We start from the raw sequence: 20,549 nt of genomic DNA, 5'->3' as shown, positions 1-20,549 counted from the left end.
CACGAAGCACATTTTCCAGGAAGTGTGGGCTGAGATGATTGTGTGCTCTTAACTAATCCTGAGTAGGGTAGCAAGTAAGCCAGCCTTCTAATGCTGCTTCGGCAAGCTTCTCTGTCAGAAGATAGCAGTTCGACTTGACTGAAGCATGAATGAACCATACAGCCCACCTGCTCCTCCAGCCGGGAATTCGGGCCCTGCGGCCACGATGAAAATCGTCGTGTGTTTACTTACTCTCTTCGTTATTGCGCAGATTATTGGGACAGCGTTTTTTGGTGTCTACTTTCACAAGAAGCTCGATGAGGTAAGACTGACCACAAGGCTTGACCAACCTACTTGCTCATGTCTCTCGGCTTGACATTTTGAGTTTTAAGTGTTTGACTTGAACATCACCTCCAAAGAGGGGAAAGAGTGGAAGTCAGAGGGAGATCATCTTCTCCCTGTTTGGCTGCCTCATCAAGGATTTCTTGTCCTTCAGATTCTTGTTCCTTTCAGAAAGTTTCAGGCAAAGAAAAGTCACTTTTGAATGTTTTTCAGTTGCAGCTTACAATAGAGCACCTCATTAGCAATGGATAGGCTCATGTCAACTGGATATTTCATCCCATTTTCAATTAGCACAGAGGCGAGACGACAAGAATATTCTGTCGCTAATTAAAAGGTATTCTTTGTGGAATCATTTGTGATAAGGTAGCAAATTGATTTTTCCTCTGAAAAATAGCTTCTGTTTCCAAGGCACAACTAAGTTTGCAAAGAACTTTTCTCCTCATGGCCCTGGGAGATAAGAAGTGTGAGCATTTTTTAATTTGTGGCCCCCACTTCTGATTTCGGCTAGATCAGGAATGGAATTCAGCCCAAGACTGGTCTGCAATTTAGAGTTTTTTTAACCCCTTTCCTTCTGTCTTGGAATCACTACTGGGCATTGGTTCCAAGGTAGAAGAGCGGTAAGGGCTGGGCAATGGGTTCAAGTGACTTGCCCAGGGTCACACAGCTGGGAAGTGTCTGAGGCCAGATTGGGAAGCCAGGACCTCCCATCTCCCGGCCTGGCTCTCAATCCACTGAGCCACCCAGCTGCCCCCTCTTTCCTTTTTAAAAAAATATTCTTACCTTCCATCTTAGAATCAATATTGTATATTGGTTCCAAGGCAGAAGAGCAGTAAGGGCTGGGCAATGGGGGTCAAGTGACTTGCCTAGGGTCACACAGCTAGGAAGTGTCCAAGAGTAGATTGGGAAGCCAAGACATCCCTTCTCTAGGCCTGGCTCTCAATCCACTGAGCCACCCAGCTGCCCCCTGCAATTTATAGTCTTAAGAGAGTTACCTTAGGTATTCTGAGAGGCTAAGTAACTTGCCTAAGGCCATATAGCTAGGATGTGTGCTAAGGAGGATTTCCATTCAGGTCTTCCAGACTTCAAGGCCTTTATAGAATAAATGTCCCCTCAGTGCCAGGATTATCATCCCCACTTTAGAGGGGGTGAGATTGGGACTCAGATGGCACTACCACCATGGCTTTAACATAAGTCTCCTGATTTCCAAAGCCAGCATTCTCCTCATTGTCCTCCATTGCTCATCTTAGGTTGGTCCATGTCCTTCAATACCCAGATTCAGAAACATGGAATAGTAGGGGAAGAGAGCAGCCCAAATTGCATTCTTACGGAATGATAACTGGGAAGGTGCGTTTTGTTCCCCCACATATAGCTCCCACTCTCCCTGACAGGAGATATAGGCTGGATCTAGAGGCTATCACTTATTTTGATGAAAGAGGGGCAATCCATGCATTATTTGTGTGGATGCTTCTAAGAATCTGGATTTTCCCAATGTGTAAGTAGAACATCTGGGCCACTGACGTCTTCATTTGTCGATCTGTTGTCCCTACATTGTGAAGCTTGCCATCACCATAGCCTAGCAGGCATGCTGGAGGCCCTAGAAAAAGGCAAGTGGTGTCTTGTATGTTGGAAGCAATGATCAGGGCCCTTGAGGCTCGATATCCTATTAGCAAGGAGTACTGGGGAAGTGCTGAGTTTGGGTTTTCAGCCCAGTGGCCTTCATCAGCCAAGCATCTGGTCTCTCTCCTGGCTCTGGAGGTGAAGGACCCATCCCACCCATGTAGCCCACATCTTTCTTTTAGCACTCATGTCTAGTCAGACAGTCAAAATGCGAGTCCTCTTAAGATGGCTCATCTTGGTGTAGAGATGATCCTTGGGTTCTTGGAGGCTCGGTCAATGGAGCTCAACCTTTCGCAAGTCCTAGCAAGCTGAGAAGAACTGGGTCTGGTGTCCAGGTTCAGTGATACCCTGTGTCTGCTGCCTGAGGACCAAGCTAGCTAAGTGAAAAAATAAGCTCATTGCCCCAAAGATGACTATAAGGAGAGGGAGTCTTTGGCGATGACTAACTCATGAAACAGTCTCAACATGCCCCAACAGTATATCGTAAAGGGGTCATCCAGCTTAAATCCCATATATTTAAGTCTCCTGAGATGAATGAATCGTTAGGACCTATTTTTAAGCGGCAATATTTTTAGATGAAAATTTTCCATCAAGTTTCAAGATTGTTGGTATCTGGTACGGCAGATAAAGTATTGGACTTGGAGTCTAAAAGGCCTGTCTCTGATCCTTGCTGTATGGCCAACCTGTCTGGGCCTCAGTTTCCTTATCTGTAAAATGAAAGGATTGGACTAGATGGCCTCTCAGATCTTTATTGATAATATTTTGGGTTTTATCGCTTTCATTTACTAATCCAGCCCCCTTTCCCTCTCCTACCCAGCAAGCTATCCTTTGTAACAAAGAATAAAAGAGAAAAAAGGAGCTCAATAAAATTAACCACCCCCATAGCCTCTCATCTTTGCTAAAAAGTAAGCAAACCACGTGAAATTATGCTTTTCCCAAGAGCCAAATGCTCAAGTGTGGCCGTAATAGAACAATTATTGAGACCGTGCTTCGGGGTGCCTTTTTTTTTAGCCAACTTGTGATTTCTGCCTCGGTCCCAATAACGTGCCGGTTATCCCATGACACTTTACTGAAGTAAAATCTGTGAGCAATCGAATTCCCTAAAAGCTGGATGCCCCATGCCATCACCATTTGGAATTCTGTAGGCATCTCCACCAACTTCCTTTTTTTCAAAGCATCGTGGTGGGGAACAGGAGCCCACATATTGACATTTCATCCCCTGGGTGCACTCTGGGCCTCATGGGTTTCCTATCCCTGCTCTTCCACAACCAGGTACAGAAGGAGAGGTGTCAGCAAGCGAACTCTGTGTTGACGATACTAAAGGAATGCAACCATAAAGACTCCTCCAAGCTGAACTGCCAGGAAATTGAAGCCTATTTTCAGAAGCTCCTTCAGGTAAACTCTTACATACGTGTGATGGATAGACTTTGCTGTCCTGTCTATGTGGGTCTAAGGAACTTGGTTCTAGGAGCTGGAGAAGAAACGGACCGTAAGGGCTGTCTGGTCCAACCCCTCATTTTGTAGAAGTTAAGTGATTTGCCCAAGGTCATCTACCTGATAAATAGCACAACTAGGACTTGTAGTCCAAGGCTACCTGGCTAGTACCTACCAAAGCCAGGATTCAAACCCAGATCTTCAAACTAAGTTCAGGGTTCATTCCAATCCGCCACACTAAATCATCTAAGTTTTAAATGAATACAAAGTGACCGCCACAAGAGAGGCAAAACTGATGTGGAAAACTTATTGTGAAGCATCAGAATTCTGGATAAAGGAGGGCTTGGTTCAGAGCCTGGCTCCAAGCCTTGGCACTTGTATTCTCTGGGCATCTGTTGTATCAGAATAGTGGTATCATGCCCAAGATGGATCCCTCCAGGCTTGACTTAGAAAACCACATATTGGCATCATCTGTGTTCTATTGGATTTGTCCTTATTTCGTTAAGTATTTCCCAAGTACATTTTATTTTGGTTCTGACTGCACTTGGAGGTGGCTTCTTTGACCCCACTGGACTAGAGGACCCGTCGGGGCTCAGGCTCCTCCAAATCTGTCATCTACTAGTGAGAAAAAATCCCCACACAGTAGCCACACAAAGCGTAGCCTTGGCAAAACCAGGGAGTGAACTCAGTCCTCGTCAGGGGGGGCCAATGTTCCTGTCAGCACCTCCATTTGACTTCATTCCCCAGGAGGCCTGCGATACCCACATGAGTCCCACTGGCCTAGGAGGTGGAGCTCTTCCCTCTCTCTAGTTAGCTGCCTTAGTGGATTGCCAAGGGATTGGCGGATGATGGAGTTCGAGTTGGAATGGACCTCAGAGGCCATCTCTGCCAGCCTGGACCTGCCCAGGAATCCCCAGCTTGCCATACCTGGGTATCCAGAGGGCCTCAAAGTCCTTCAAGGAGGGAAGCCCCAGCACCTCTGAAGCAACCCGGGCCATTTTGGGACATCTCTGGTTATAAGGAAGCCTTTCCTGACATCAAACCAAAATATGCCTCTTGGCAATTTCCCCCTGTGGTTCCTAGCTCTGCCCCCTAATGACAGACAAGGGGGCTTTGGGATCCAAAATAATAAACGCCTAGGGCTGCTGGCAGAATTTCAAGCTGAGTGGAGATGGTATAGAGGGATGAGCCGAGGGCATTAGTGGTAGAGAAGGAGGAAGCCCTTTGTCAGTGGTTCATCACATAGGATTTTGCCTAATCTACTCAGAAGCTTCAGAAGTCATTGAGTCCAACCAGTTCATGTTACAGATGAGGAAACCGAGGCCCAAAGAGGTGATATGACTTGGCCAAGGTCACATGGGTAGTTGAAGGCAGTGCCAGAATTCCATCTCGGGTCTTTTCACCCCAAATTCAGCACCCTTCCCCAGGGTACCAACACCGCCGGCCCTGACGAGAAGGTTAATTTGACCTACTCAAATAGGCATAAGGATACCATATCATAGTCTTGGCTCTCTATTCAATGAAGCTCGTGCAATGAAAAGAATGTTGCATTTGGAGTCAGTGGACCTTAGTTCAAGTTCTGCTTGCCACTCACTGCACGTGTGACCCTGGGCCAATCACTTTCTTTTCCCAGGCTTCAGTTTCTCATTGGTAAAATGAGAGGGTTAGACCAGGTGGCCTCTGAGGGCCCTTCCGGCTTTAGACCTAAGCGCCTGTGGGCTAAAATTGGCCATGTTTCAGGTCACCTGTCCACCAGGAATTTAGACAGTCTCTGGGAAGGTGTCCATGAGGGACTGGGACCTCAGGAGTAGCCTAGATTTAGGGCAGGGACACAGCAGAGACTCAGGGTCTATCCCTGGGGGGGGGGGTGCTCCAAGGGTTGGGTTACTGTATTGAGTGGTCACAGGAACCCAAAAGAAGCCCCCGTGAGCCCATGGGTGCTGAGCTCTTTATACCAATTAGGCATCGACTGGAAGACCCTCGAGGGCAGGGGCTGATGGGAGTCTTTGTCTGGTCAGTGCACTCACTGCATTTCCCTGTATGCACTGGGTGCTCAATCAATGCTCATTGCACCAGACTGAACTAGATCAGAGACTTTCAGCTCCCTCCAAGCCAGGGAACTATTTTAGCATCTTCTGCAGACAACATTCCCAGGCAGCAGCTGAGGGTAGTGGGAGGAACAGGAGTGTCTTAGAAAGGGCCGCTGAGCTACATGAGAAGCACGCCATCTGCCTTCTAGCCCTGACCTATTTGATGACAGGCAGGTTACTCCTTGTCTCTGGGCTAGAGAGGGGGATTTCAAAAGTGACATTTGAAGGATTGCAAAAGCACTTGGGTTCTTTTACGTCACAGTACCCCTAGGGAGGGGGAGGTACTATAAGGGTTCTCACCTTCATTTTACAGATGAGGAAACTGAGGTGCAGAACTCTAAAATGCCTTGCCTAATGTCACAGAGCTAAAATTTGAACCCTGCTCCTTGGGGCCTTGGGGTCAGACTTTTTCCTTTGTACAACATTGCTTCTTAGCATCTGGCAGCCCCGTAACAGAAGATGGGCCCTGGATCACAGTCTCGTAGGTCTTCCTCAGTTTAGACATTCCACAAATGATGAAATAAATGAGGGCAAAGTACTTGGCAAAAGCAGCTCCCCCCAAACAAAACCAAAAAACTCTGCTGAATAACACACATAGCATCTCCGTGGCCGGATCTGCCAACGGATTGCCCTCCTCTGGTACAGAGAGGAGTTTTAGGCTGGCACTGAGAATAAGCTCTTCCCTGAATTTATGCAGGTTACAAGAGGCTTCATCCAAAATCCAATACCCCAGCAGGGAAGTAAGGAAGACCACAGGCAGGACTTCCCTTCTAAACTCTTGCTTGAGTTGGATGGCTTCAAAGTGTTGACTCCAATCAACACTTCAGGAGGCCGGCTACTTAAGCCTTCATAGTTCCTGGCATGACAGTCACAAAGTTGGAATGATTAAACACCAAATCTACGTTTCCCCAATGACCCTTTCTTCCAATCACCAACAGAAATCCTCTGACCTTTTTTTCCTTCCTTCCATTCTTTTTCTCCCTCTCTTTCTCTCTTTCTTTTGCTCTTTCTTCCTCCTCTTTTTTCTCTTCTCCCTCTCTTTCTCTTTCTTTTTTACCCTTTCTTTTTCTTTCTTTCTTTGTCACTCTTTCTTTTACTCTTTCCCCTCTGTTTCTTTCTTTTTCTTTCTCTTCTTTCTGTCAATCTTTTTCTCTCTTTCTTCCCTCCTTTCTTTCTCTCTCCCACTCTGTTTTCCAGCTCCTGTATTCTTGCCCAAGTTAATGAGTCCAGACCACATTTTGGTTTTCATGGACAATTAGTCTATCCAGGAACCTTTATTCAACTAGTCAAGGCCAGTTTGCTAATTTTCTGAGCCACTCTTTGTTTTCCGGTGGCAAAAAAAATTCTCTCAAGTTTGCACTCTAGAGGACTCTCAGTGTCAGGCTGGGGAGGAGAGGGATGAGCCACAGTGGTGGCAAAGATTGGTCCAAGTTCCTTGTGGAGTAGGAAGTTGACCACAGAGGTAGAGGCAAGCAGATGAACTTTCTGTTCCCCCCTACCTTCACCCCCCCCCTCACAAGCAAACCTTAGGGCCTCATAGATTTCAAGTTACAAGGGATCTTGGGAGTCATCTAGTCTAACTCCGTTATTTCACAGTTAAGAGATCTGAGGCTCAGAAAACAGAAGTGACTTGCCCAAGTTCACACTGCTAGTAAGGAATCAAACCCAGGTCTTCTGGGCCTCTCAATTCAGAGCTTTCCCCCTGGAGTAGGCTGTTCCTTGGAGTCTGGCATCCTTTGAAAAGGGGACAAAGCTCTCTCCACAGAGACAGAGGAGGTCTGGGAGACATTGCAAAGGACTCAACAGGACCTCTTCTTGAGGGCTGCAGTTTGGGGGGTCATTTTTGTAATCCATTAAGGAGGTGGGGGAGTGGAAAAAGGATGGCGCACCAGAGGCAAAATCGCTCAACTCAGCAGGGAGGTGGAGCAGAAGGGCCAACCTCTGCCAGTCCCCCGGTTTGCTGAAGGTCTATGCCCAGCTTACCCCGAAAGTATCTCAGGCACAATCATCACCCCACCACCACCACCACCTCTTTGCTGCCTTTTTGCAAACGCTCTAAGCTGTCATTTGTTTATTGGGTCTTGAGTGTATTTTTTCCTGTCACCACATTTTTACGGTGCCAAACTCCGGCTTCAACGGAAAGTTGAAACTCAACTGCACATGTAAGCAATTAAAGGGGCAGGCGGCCCACTGAGCTTTGTGACTTACAGCCTAGGCCCTGGCAACTCAATTCAATTCGCTTCCTTTCAATTCAGTTCAGTTCGGTTGAGTTTACAGCTCAGTCCCAATTAGTAGAAATAATGAATCTTCCAGAAGTGGTTGTATTATTCAAATTTGCGCTCAATATTTCCATTGGGCTGGAACGAATTACCATCGTTTACATAATTAGAACATAATTATAATAGTGCCAATTCAAATATATTAATAATTCAGTTCAGTTCAAGAACTGCAGGAGACAGTAATAGTGACTTAGAAAAGAGTGCCCCTTTAGGAGTCAGAGGTCCCGTGTTCAAATTCTGCCTCTGGCATTGACGAGCTGTGTGACCTACAGCAAGACATTTGATCTCTCTGGGCCTCAGTTTCTTCCTTAGTAAAATGAAGGTGAACAAGATAACCTCTGAGGTCCCTTCTAGCTCTATAGCTCTAAGTCACTGAGCAAATATTAAGCACCTATTCTGTGGCACTAAAGGTAGAAAGACTTGCCTTCAAGGAGTATGTAGTCTACTGAGGGAGGGAAGGAGGACAGCGTACACAGAGATAAGAAATTCAAGAGGGAGAGAGTACCAGCAACAGATGGGACCAGGAAGGACCTCCTGTAAAGCTGAGCTGCCTTTTGAAGAAAGCGAGCTAGAGATGCTTCCAAGTGGAGGCGAGGAGGTAGAGCAGCCTACGCAAGGCCAGGAGGTGAGAAATGGGGATCAGCCAGTTTGGGGACAGAGAATTTGTAATGGGGATTCACAAATATGCCTGGAAAGGCAGGCAAAACAAATGGTGGAGGGTACTAAGCTGAGTGGTTTGTACAGAGCCCTGAATGAAATTGCCTACCACACCCGCCAAAATACATTTCATATGAACCAGCCAATGACAGAACTCTCTTAACAACGGATTCCGTCCAGGATTGGGAAACGAGTTGAGCAAGTTAGTCCTTGGTCTCTGACTGCTTTTTATTTCTGGGCTGGTTTCTAGCCCTACTCTTCTCAGAGGGCCCCAGGCTGGTCACTCAACTCCTCCATCTTTTCAGTGGCCCCTAGAAAAAGACCATTTGTAGGCAGCCAGTAGAACCCCAAATGCGCATCTGGGATTCCAGTCAGGCCCAGCTCCAAGTGTGAAGTGATTCTCCCATTGCTTGTCACCTGTCAGATCCAGGGAGTTCATATCCTAGGAGTGAGCCACATCACAGCTTTTTTCAAGACCACAAGTGGCTCCCAATAAGGACTACAGAGATGCAAAATGACCTGGCCCCAGCCCTCAGGAAGCTTACAACTTAACAGGGAAATAGGATGTGGGCACAGCTAAAGATGATGGAAGGTTAACCATGACAGTAGCAGGGGAAAGTTCCAGATGAAGGGCTAGAAGAAATATTGAGCAAGGAAAGAGAACGACCACTGGGTGTGGAGGCAGAAAACCTGGGTTTGAATCCTAGTTCTTCCTGTTGGGGACTTGGGTGGGCTTGGACCATTGCCTTTCTCTCCCTGGGCCTCAGGTTCCTATTCTGTAAAATGAGGGGGTTGTACTAGTTGGCTTCTTTGGTTGGTCCTTGCCAGGTGGAACGTCTATGATCAGACTTTAATTCTCGGATCCCTTGTACGTGGAGGGGAAATTCATAGAGGACGTACTTGGGCTGAGCCTTTGGTCTAGATAGGCTCCTGGAATGGGAGCTTGTAAAATTGGGGTGGCATTTTCTAGACAACTCCCTGGGCTCCTGACACAATGAGGGAAGGCCAGCCCATAGACTCCCAGCTATGTACAAGCACATTAGTGAAAGGTTCAGGAAGCCAGAGGTCCACTTGGTGGGAGAGGGAAGAAGGGAACAAAAGGCCAATACTGATGCCTCAGGCCCAGAGGTCCTCCACTGCCCCAGTGACCTTTGATGTTTTTTTTTTCATTTCAGCCTAAAGAGAGCCCCACAAAGGAGATGTTTGAGAAGCAGAAAGGTAGGTGGTCTGGGATATTTTCCTGGGAGAACTTTGAAAGGAAAAGGAGCAGTGGGTGGGAAGGTGGGGAAGGCTCCCGGCATTCAAGGGCTAGAGGAGCCTAGACCGTAGTCTTAGCCAAAGGCTGAGGAAAAATGAAACTATCTAGTCCAACTTCCATATTTTACAGAGGAGGGAAACTGCAGAAATGATTGTAGCCTCACAGGCTTTGGGATGGAAGTGGCCTTGGAGGTCAATAATGTCCAGTCCTCTCATTTTATAGAAAAAGAGACTAAGGCCTAGAAAAGTTCAATGATTTATCCAAGTCATTCATCACTAGGGGTGGGATTTGAATCCAGGTCCCTGGACTAGTCCCACTATCCCACAGTCCCTCCAAATCTATGATAGTGTGATCCAGCTCTCAGCACAGGGCGATCCAATTAAACAAACATTTTTTGAAAAGGCCTTTTTATGGGCTAGATGCTGAGGATAGAAAAACAAAGCTGAAAACAGGCCCTGTCCTCCCAGAGATTCCACTCTCCTGAGGAATCAAAACATTGATATGGATGAGGAAAGACAAAATATACCCAAGGCCATAATGTGATATCTCTTCAAGTTGGGGAGAGAATGGCCAAGCGGGGAGATGAGCAAAGGCCTTGGGTGGGAGCTGTTGCCTGAGCTGTGCTTTGGAGGAAGCCAAGAAGCAGAGGATGGCGAGTGGGATTCCATCCGCCTGGTTCTTCACCCCTCTGGCTGACTAGGAAGTTTCTCCTCCCTAAGCAAGCCCCAAGAGCCCTACTATTTAACCTCCACTTGGAAAGCCTAGAACCGTAGGCCTGGAAGAGCTCTTTGCTGACCAGACCTAGCTCCTCCTCCTCACTCCTGGTGAAGGACTGGCCAAGACAAGGGGTCATCCAGCCTCTGCCCGTTACCCCCAGTGCCAAAGAGCTCATTAGTTCCCCTCGACCTTAGCCACTGCAACATTCAGGCTGGATTTGACCTCCACGGGCCCTCTAACATAGAACAACTGGTACTGGACAGCTCCCTTGGGCATTCTGCCTCAGAGAACAAGGTAGTTCCTTCCAGTGGAGCTTTATAAGCTGGGTGGCCTAGGCAAATGGTCCCTTGGGGCCTCCGTTTTCCTCATCTATGAAAAGAGGGCATTGGACTAAATGGTTTCTCCTGTCCCTTCTGGTTCTCAGTCTGTGAACTCTCCTACCTCTGCCCTAAAGCATGGATGTCCTCCACAGGCAGTGGGTGTTACTGGAGCTCCAGGATCTTTTTAGAGTGGATTCATGCTTCAGGGATGGTCAGGACCTCTGAACGTAGGCCCTGGTGGAAGGCCTCCTGCTGTCTCTAGGTGTTAGCACCCTCTCCCACTTCCCAAATGACTCCAAGTAGATTTCATACTTGTATTTGGGAGGTGGCATAAGACAGCCGATAGACAGAGGCTGGCCTTAGAGTCCAAAAGTCGCCAGTGCAAGTTCTAATTGCAGGGCCTTGACCAAGTCACTTAGCTCCTCCATTGCTCCAGGCAATGATCTAAGACTGTAGACAAGCTGCTGCCCAGCATTAGTAAAGGGGTTTCCCCAGCCAGGATTTCTGCACGCTGATAAAAAGAAACAAATATCAGTATTTCCTTATCTGGGTGCATGCCATCATGGCGCCCCTCATATTAGGACTATTTTGTCATTGTGGTCCCAGCACTTGGTATTATGCCTAGCTCACTACAGGTGCTTAGTGAATTGAACTAAATTCTTACAGGACAATTGGGACAGTTGCATGCTCTCAGGGTCATGCTTCCCATCTTTCACTAGACAACACAACTTAATCAAAATAGTGCCTACTGTGTGCGAGGTACCCCCCCTGCTGGGCATCATCCCTGCCCTCCTGGAAATCACAGGCTGGACAAGAAGAGACAACTAGAACCATGGGAAATAGGGGGAAATGGCAGCCAACTGGGCTAGGCTCATGGTAGAACTGAGCAAATGAATCTCAGTAGCCATAGGGCAGTCAGAGGGCTCGGTGTCCCTTAACCATGTGGGTGACTTTGGACAACCCAATTCCATTCATCTCTGTTGGCTTCAGTCTCCTCATCCCTCTAAGTTGGGGTGGGGGTGGGGGCAGGGTGGCCTAGATGGCCTCCAAGTCTCTTTCCATCTCTAGGTCACTGAACTTGGATCACTGATTCCTCAAAGGAAAATTTTAACCATTGTTGATGTATTAGAGGAGTAATAACAAAAAGTATAATGGAGGGTTGAGTAGCTTGGCCTGCCATAGCCAATCCATTTAGATCATTCACATTTGAAAACTACATTTCTGAGGGCACATGGGTGGCTCACTGAAGACAGGGCCAGGCCTGGAGAAGGGAAGTTCTAGGTTCAAATCTGGCCCCAAACACTTCCTAACTGCGTGGCTCTGGGCAAGTCATTTAACCCCATTGCCTAGCCCTCACCTCCATTTTACCTTTTTTTACCAATACACAATACTGATTCTAAGACAGAACGTAAGCATTTTTCAAAACCAGAGATACTATGTTTGCCCTACTGAGGCCCAGGATTAGAATTCTGGGCCGAGTGATCCAGTCAATCACACCTCCCAGCTTTGCTTAGGCAACTTAGTCGTAGGAGAAAGCTGAAACTTGATCTCAGCTCTGCTGGATGTTTGTGTCCGACACGTCTCATGGCTTTTATTGAATTTCAGGAGATCAGAAGCAGCTACCAATTGCGGCTCATCTGACTAGTAACACCAACAGTAAATCCACGGCCGGTAAGTCTAGTAGAGTGCAAAAATTCAACTCCTACTGGCGTCATCTCCACGTTGGTTAGCCAAAGTGGTTTTTTATGGAACAACGAATGCGTCTCTGTCCATGGGGTCGGCTTGACAAACTTTTCCCTTCCCCCTCTTGCCACTGTCTTGAAAGAGAGCTCTGAGACACTGAAGAGATGTGACTCAAGTCCCTAGTCTTCCTCTTCATTGCCTGCTTCCAGTGTTAGGGAGGGATCATTGTCTGGTCATCTCAGAGGAGACACTCGGTGACCCCCTTGGCTTCTACTATCTGGAAAATGAAGGCTGGCCTTCGCAGTTATCAAAATGGGCCCCGGGGGACACTTCCTTCCATCTGGTGATGCCCCTACAATAAACCCCAGACTCATTCTGGCCAGCCCCAGGGAAATTAAAGGTAAAATCACTCTGCAAAGATCAATAGATGGTAACACGTCAAACTTTCCAAAGAAGTAAGGACAGACGATGTGTTCTGATCTTTTCACCTCTAAATGATTGTATTTCCACAAACTTTCTTCTGGTATTCAGGCCTTAGTTTTGTTTTGGTTTTTTCCCTGAGTCAGGACATGGCACCTACCTGGCATTAGAGGATGCTCTGTATCTGATAAAACAGTGGAAACAGTCACCAAACATAAAATCTCTACCATTGCTGCCACCCCTGACCCATAGAAATGCAATTGGAGGTTGTGCCCCCAAGAGCAGAGGGCCGGCCTTTGACAGAAAAAGGAGAGGGAACCAAACCGAAAAATTGGGGCCTTTGCATGGTATGAAAGAAAGAGCACTTGGAGGCTTTGGAGTCAGAGGACCTGGATTCAAATCCCACTTGTGCCATTTGCTACCTGTGGGGTCTTAGGCAAGTCCCTTTCCCTCTCTAAGCCTTAATTTCCTCTTCAGTAAAATGAGGACATTAGACTGGATAGCTTCTGTAGCTCGAAGTCTACAATCTTATGATAGGGACCCATTTAAGGTCATCAAGCACATTCCAATGTGTTTACATCAAAAGATGACCAGAAAGCCTGACATTAATAACAACATTCTTCAAGAATTCCATTATGTATCTCGTAAAGGGACTGGATTCTGCCACTAACTAGGTGGATGACAATGGGCAAGTCATTTCCCACCTTAAGAACCTCACTCTCTATAGCTATTAAATGAGAACATCCATCTGTGTCCGGGTCCAAGCCACCTGATAGAGGAAGGGTGATGAAGAAAGCTTTTTGAATTTTTTTAAACCCTTACCTTCCACCTTAGAATTACTACTATGTATTAGTTCCAAGGCAGAAGAGCAGTAATGGCTAGGCAATGGGGGTCAAGTGACTTGCCCAGGGTCACACAGCTGGGAAGTGTCTGAGGCCACATTTGAACCCAGGACTTCCCATCTCTGGCCCTGGCTCTCAATCCACTGAGCCACCCAGCTGCCCCTTTTAAAAAGTATTATTTTTTATATAGTTTTAAAGATATGAGAGTCACCATTTGAGAGATGGTATTTCCTGGTCATTAGATGTAGCTCCCTGAGAAAACTCTTGTTAGATGAGTAAGCTATTACGTCTGGGATTTTTGTCATTATATATATATATATATATATATATATATATATATAGGAATAGGAATATATATAGAATAGGAACCCCGCAGTTCAGAGGTGTGATTGGGAGATCAGATTCTAGTGAAAATCAGCCAACAGTTCCCACCCACTTTCTATTGATCGTTCATTAGCAAATGGCCCAGATGAGAAGAGCCTTTTTGCTCTTTAATGATCATTCCAAATAAGCAACATTTGGGGCCAGTTTGGTTGCAATACATCTCTTAAGGAAGGGCTGCTCTTCAGGGTCTGAAGATTTCCAACTAAACTAGTTGTTCCAGGGGCAACTGGGTAGCTCAGTGGATTGAGAGCCAGGCCTAGAGATGGGAGGTCCTGGATTCAAATGTGGCCTCAGACACTTCCTAGCTGTGTGACCCTGGGCAAGTCACTTCACCCCCATTGCCTTTCCCTTACCACTCTTCTGCCTTGGAACCAATACATAGTATTGACTCTAAGGTGAAAGGTAAGAGCTTAAAAAGATAAAAATAAAAAATAAGCCAGTTGTTCCCCTCAACACTTAAAGCTGTATAAAACACCCAGATTCCTGGGTCTCAATATCACGTGCAAAAGCTGGTCTCCCACCCCAAAGTGGGGCAGTGGTTTGCGGGCATGCCTGTGTGTGTTGGAGCTCCTCTCAGCCAACACAATCTCAAGTTCTTCCCCACTAAGCCCCCACCCCCACCAATCGAAGTCTCTGTGGGAGCTGAGATTGGAAATCTGGCACACACAGCTGCCACTTTGAACCCCACTCAGCCTCTGAGTCGAGAAAATGGCGCAGCTTGTTGCCGGTGGGTGCTTGGGCTCAGCCACAAGAGTACGGAGGCTTTGCATACCACCAAGCTTACAAGGCGGTGGCGCCCACTACAAGGGGAGATCAAAACAGACGGTGAACTTGACAAGTCTATTTTCATACTTCCTTTCCTAATTTTAGTCCCCTCAGTGGGAGGCAGGCCTGCTTTGCATCAGCATGATTAGGGAGGAAGAAATCAGTTTTTGCCTTGCTGGGCTGAGGCTGACAAATGTTGTATGTTGTCAAACTGAAGCATGGTGTTGATTAATGGTAGGATCTGGGGATTTGTTTTTAAGGAGTCATGAGGCCTTGGGTAATTTGTTGGGGAAATTTTTCCCCTACTTATTTATGTGTGTGTGTGTGTGTGTGTGTGCATATATACTGGCTGGATGACCCTAGAAAAGTCACTTGTCTTCTAAACTCTCTAAAATTTGAAACTGTCAAAATGGGTGCCAATCTGCACTGGGAGAAGGAAGTTCCTCCCTAGGAGTCTCCCATATCAATGAAATCACAGGTCCAGGTTTAGATTTTTATCATGTGGAACCCCCCACCATCATCACAGCCTGGCACCTTAGCAGCAATTCAGGGTATTGCCAGAGCTGCCTCAGTTACCGTAAGGTTAAATACCTTGTCCCACAGTCACATACCTCTATATGACCTCAGGCCTCACAAAAATCGAATGGTTATCATCAGTGATAGCTACTCTATTTTTCACGTGTTCAAGGGAATCTTCTTTGCATAAAAGCAGATTTAGGCTAGAGGGGACTTTTGAGGTCTTCTAGTCCCCCTTTAACAGAGGAGAAAACTGAGGCCTAGAGATAATAAACAGGCAGCCGCAGTCCTGTTCCCAATCTTCCATTACCTCACCTGACCTTCCATTTTTTTCCATCAGAACATGAAACCTGAAGCGCATTCCAATGAACCTCTTGGTTTTCTCTTTCTTCCGCAGTTCTCCAGTGGGCCAGAAAAGGATATTACACCATGAGCGACTCATTATCCTATAGTGATGGCAAACTGACAGTCCAGAGCTCAGGATTTTACTATCTCTATTCCCAAGTCACCTTTTGTTCCAACCGAGAAGCTTCCAGTCAGGCTCCATTTATAGTCAGCCTCCACCTGAAATCGAGCGAATCGGAGAGAGTCCTTCTCCGAGCAGCAAATACCCACACACCCTCTAAACCTTGTGGGCATCAGTCCATCCGCCTGGGAGGAACATTTGACCTGCAACAAGGTGCTTCAGTATTCATCAATGTGACTGATCCCACCCAAGTGAGTCACGGGCCAGGATTCACATATTTTGGTTTATTTAAATTGTGAAAAAAAATGTAACTTCTCATTTTGTGGCCAAAGATGATGTCATCAATCTTCGCCACATAGAAAAAAGCAGTTCAAAGCAAACCCTTTGGAACTGACTGGGCTTTCCTGGCTTTGACTATTTATATTCCTCGGACTCTCTTTCACCAAATACTATTTATTATGTGCTCCCACATTGGCAGGGCTGTCCATACCAAGGAATTCCCAGAGCAAAACAGAAACGGTCCCTGCTGTATATGGGGCTATGGCTTAAAACACATGACATTGAGGCAGACACCCAGAGAACCCCACAGAAAGAAGGCTGAGTGAGAGTGAGAGGCCAGAGACAGACAGAAAAAGAAAAAGAGAGACAGACACACAGAGATATAGAGAACGTGGTGGGGGGAGGAGGGAAAGAAAGACAGGAGAGAGAAAGACAAGAGAAAAGAAAGTCATGTCTTGGTCTCGATTAGTACAAACAAGTCCCCTGAAGTGATTGCACTACTCAAATTTTCACGGTATCTTTCCACTGGGCTGCAGCCAATCACCATTTTGATAGAACCCAAATCCATGTGACCATTTGGGGGGATTCATGTTCCTACTAATCAGGACCTGGTTTTGCCATGTAATATCAAACAGTCTTCCAGTGGGCAGTACATTTAATTGTCTCCAAAGGTGAGGAGGAGGGAAGGAAGATTCCATGCCTCATATTCATTTACAATCAACTCTTGCTGACTGGCACTAACCCAGAGGAGAAAGCTGACCAGTGTGACCTATATCCCCTATGCCAATGCTCGGTTCCAGTCAGTTGCTTATCCCCGTCCATTCCCACCAAGGATCCTGGTGGGCAGAGGGAAGCAGCCCCACAACCAGTGAGGTGGCACAGCGGAGTAGAATAATCTCTGGGTCCTCTAGATAATCCATTGGGAGTTGACTGTACTTATGGGAAATCTACTGTATCCGGCTATAGTCTTCACTGTTTCCCAAGTGAACTTGTGATCATCTTGTTATTTATTTTTTGAGTAATAAATATTACTTAATGTTGTTAATGCCATTTTTTAATTTCCTAAGACCAAAACTCCCTGCACCATCACCACCATCACCACCACTGCTTAGAGAAACATGCCAGTCCTTTGTGCTGTATTTGGCATGTGTGGTCTCAAGCATAGCTATGACACATGCCAGCATTACACAGAAGTCTTTGGGAGAATGTGTTGTTGTTTAGTCATGTCTGACTCTATGTGACCCCATCTGGGATTTTCTTGGCAGAGATATTGGAGTGGTTTGCCGTTTCCTTCTCCAGCTCATTACAAATATGAGGAAACTGAGGCAAACAGGGTGAAGTGACTTGCCCAGAGTCACATAGCTAGTACTAAGTGTCTGAGGATGGATTTGAACTCAGAAAAAAAAGTCTTCCTTACTCCAAGCCTAGCACTCTATTCACTACACCACCTAGCTGCCCATTTGGGAGAGTGTAGACAGGGTCAAGAACATCATATAAACTGTCACTTTGCAGGGGCAGGGAATGGACCATCCTAGTGTTTCTGACTTCATATGGAGAAAAAGTTTCAGGAGGCTTAAATCAAGGATAACTGATGTTTGCTTACCCACTGATCCACATGTGGGGAGAGCCTTATGTCAGCAGCATTTTAGCTGGTGTCTCTTCTCCAAACTTCCGTAGATCAAGGAGGATTTCACCAACATCTTCGGGTACCACTGACATCTTCAGAAAGGAACTGGAAATAGTTATGGAGGGTTTTCTATACATAGGACCAGATTTCACATCCCCGCCTCTGAATTTGGCAGCCACAAGGGAGTTGAGGAAATCTCAGAAACTGGCACCAGATTCCTGGAAGGAGCTACCATCGTTCCCTGTTAGAGTCAATTCAAATAGGAATCTCTCTAATATACTTTCCGCTACTAAGATTAAGGGATGAATGGCTGCCCAGTGCAGTGAAAAGAGCCCTGGGTTTGTAGTTCAAGGATGTGGGGCACAATCTATGCTCTGTTTAATAGATCTTGGGTATGACCTTGGGCAAATCACTTTTCCTCTCTGTGCCTCAGTCTCCTCTCCTGTAAAATGAAAGCGTTCAAGTTACTCATCTCTAAGGTCCCTACCCACTCCACATTGAAAGTGCTACAAACCGAGTTTAAGAAAAATGTTGATGCAGAAGAGACAGAAAACTCAAAGAGAACAGTTTCTTATGTATGGATGTATTCAATGAAGCACCTAATGTGTACAAAGCACTATATTAAGAATACAAAGATGGGGTGGGGGAACCTAGTTCCTGCCCTCAAGGGGCTTATAGTCTTAAGGCGGAGCTGCCTGAATCTAAGAAGAAAGGACAAATTGCTTGTAAAGCTTTTGGTTTCATAAACAAGGAATCCCATCTAGTTCAACCGCCAGCTGAACAGAACCCCTTTTAACCACTGACAGCCAGTGCATGAGGACCCCCAATGTCAGAGAAGTGGCAACTCATTGTACTTTGCTGCAGCTCTCACTATTGTGGAGCTTTTCCTGGCATCAAGTGGCAATCTGCCTCTCTGCAACTCCCCACACTGATCCTAACTCAGCCCTCTGAGCCAAGGAGAACAAATCCAATCCCTCAGCCAGCCACATGACAGCTCTTCGAACAATGAAAGGCAGTCTTCCCATCTCTACCATCTTCTCTTGCCCAGGCTAAAACCCGTCAGCGTATGGTGCCTCCAGGTCTCTTACGTGAGATGGGGCCAAGGACCGGTCCCGATAAATGACGCATCATGCCCAATGATGCTTCTCAAGAACAACGGGGGGAAAACAAGAAGGAGAAGGAAGGGTCTATCTTTCCCCGGAGGTGTGAATATCAGCATCCAGTACACACTTGCTCTGGATTGCTAGAGACCTTGCCATGGACATTTTTCCAACCCAAACAATATCAACGGGGGCTTTCACATTCCAGCCTCTAGCGTTGAGTGGGCCTCAGTTAAAACGAACGGGAGAGGTTATAAGCCCAAGGAAAGGAAATTTCACTGGCAGAAATAGGAAAAGTCACTATAGTCCCTCACTAGCTCAGAGGGCCCCTGGACCCTGAAGAAAAGGTTTTCTTTCCTTTAAAAGGCCTTCCCTCCTCCACAACTTCACACACACACACACACACACACACACACATTTTTGGGGGGGTATTTTGTATCTGTGTATCTGTTGCTCTCTCCCAGTACAATGTAAGCTGCCTGAAAGCAGGGACTATTTCATTTTTATTGTTTTATACCTAGCACAGTGGTTGGCATACAGTAGGTACTTAGTAGGACCAACTAAGAGGCAGCTAGATGGGACAGCAGATAGAGTGCCGGGCCTGGAGTCAGAAAGGTCTGATTTCAAATTCAGATACTTGCTAGCTGTGTGGCCCCAGGCACATGCCTGCCTCAGTTTCTTCATTTGTAAAATAAGGATAACAGTACAACTCAGGGTTGTAAGGATCAAATGAGATAATATTTATCAAGTCCTTTGCAAACCCTAAATCATTATATAAATGCTAGCTCTTTAATCATGAATAAGAAGAAATGCTTATTGAGTTGACCTATGTAATTCTCAATTATTTGCTGAACTCTCGGATGATTTTTCTCTTGGGGAACACACCTCTACCTTGATTCTGGAGAGAGTCATCGGTAAATGGCCAACCCTTGTCAAATTCCATGTCTCCACACCAAGACCTTAGGGATCTTGGGCCAAGTAATGGTATAAATCTCAAAGGCTCTCACCAAGCTGAAGCGCAGGGTGCACAAAGATGGTCGGAGTTAGCTTAAAATGGCGGAACCCTCTGAAATTACCAGTTAGCAAGCAGTAAAAGTACAGACAAGAGGTCTTGCCCATGTGGTTAGACCAGAGGAAATCCTGTTATGACACCCAAGTGAAAGAAGAAAAGAAAAAGAGCTTGACTGTGCAAGCCAAAAGTAGACATGAGAAAAGAAGGAAGCTATTGGGGTGCTTGATTGCCCATTTAATAACTTTCACCACTAAACCGAATCTAAATGTGGGTGTTCATTAAGTGGTATTAAGTGGAAAATAGCGTAGTGGAGTTTTTCTCTTTAGACTCCCAGAATCCCAAATGGCCAGAGCTGGAAAGAGCCCTCATTTTACAGAGAGGCCCATGGAGGGAAAAACACTTGCCCCAAATGCCAACACCATTTTTCAGTTGATCTGACCAATCTGACATCCAGAAACCAATTTATAGGATTTTTAGGTCACAGATTTCAAGCTGAAAGAAGGGATCTTAAGAACTATCTAGTCTGAACAGCCCTTTTTTTAGATAGAAGAGGAAGCTGAGATTCCCAGAAGATCGCCTGTCAAGAAGACCCTGATAGTCAGGAGTAACGTTGGGATTTGAACCCAGATCCTCAGATCCCGAATCTAGCACCCCACTCTCTCATCCTAGGAAGTTTCTCCTTGGAGTCTCACATCTATACTCTTTTGGGGTCACCATTATTGCATATTACAGATTATGAAATTGAGGCTTAGGGCTCAAAAA

The 20,549-nt window shown here is 46.2% G+C and overlaps 1 protein-coding gene across 1 annotated transcript in view; it reads left to right on the top strand.

The window, feature by feature from the left end:
• CD40LG (CD40 ligand) overlaps positions 1-17,093 on the top strand; it is a 17,345-nt gene extending 252 nt beyond the window's left edge. Inside the window, exons 1-5 of the mRNA XM_056808875.1 lie at positions 1-301; positions 3,211-3,333; positions 9,574-9,616; positions 12,299-12,364; positions 15,701-17,093. The exon at positions 1-301 is cut by the window's left edge and continues 252 nt beyond it. Of these exons, the coding sequence (XP_056664853.1) occupies positions 146-301; positions 3,211-3,333; positions 9,574-9,616; positions 12,299-12,364; positions 15,701-16,068 (756 nt within the window). The 5' untranslated portion in view covers positions 1-145 and the 3' untranslated portion in view covers positions 16,069-17,093. The remainder of the gene's footprint in view (positions 302-3,210; positions 3,334-9,573; positions 9,617-12,298; positions 12,365-15,700) is intronic.
• The last annotated feature ends 3,456 nt before the right edge of the window (positions 17,094-20,549 follow it).

The sequence above is a fragment of the Monodelphis domestica genome, chromosome X, assembly GCF_027887165.1.
Source record: "Monodelphis domestica isolate mMonDom1 chromosome X, mMonDom1.pri, whole genome shotgun sequence".
NCBI lineage: Eukaryota > Metazoa > Chordata > Mammalia > Didelphimorphia > Didelphidae > Monodelphis > Monodelphis domestica.
The sequence above is the reverse complement of the archived record's forward strand: the minus strand, read 5'-3'. Positions and strand labels throughout refer to the sequence as shown.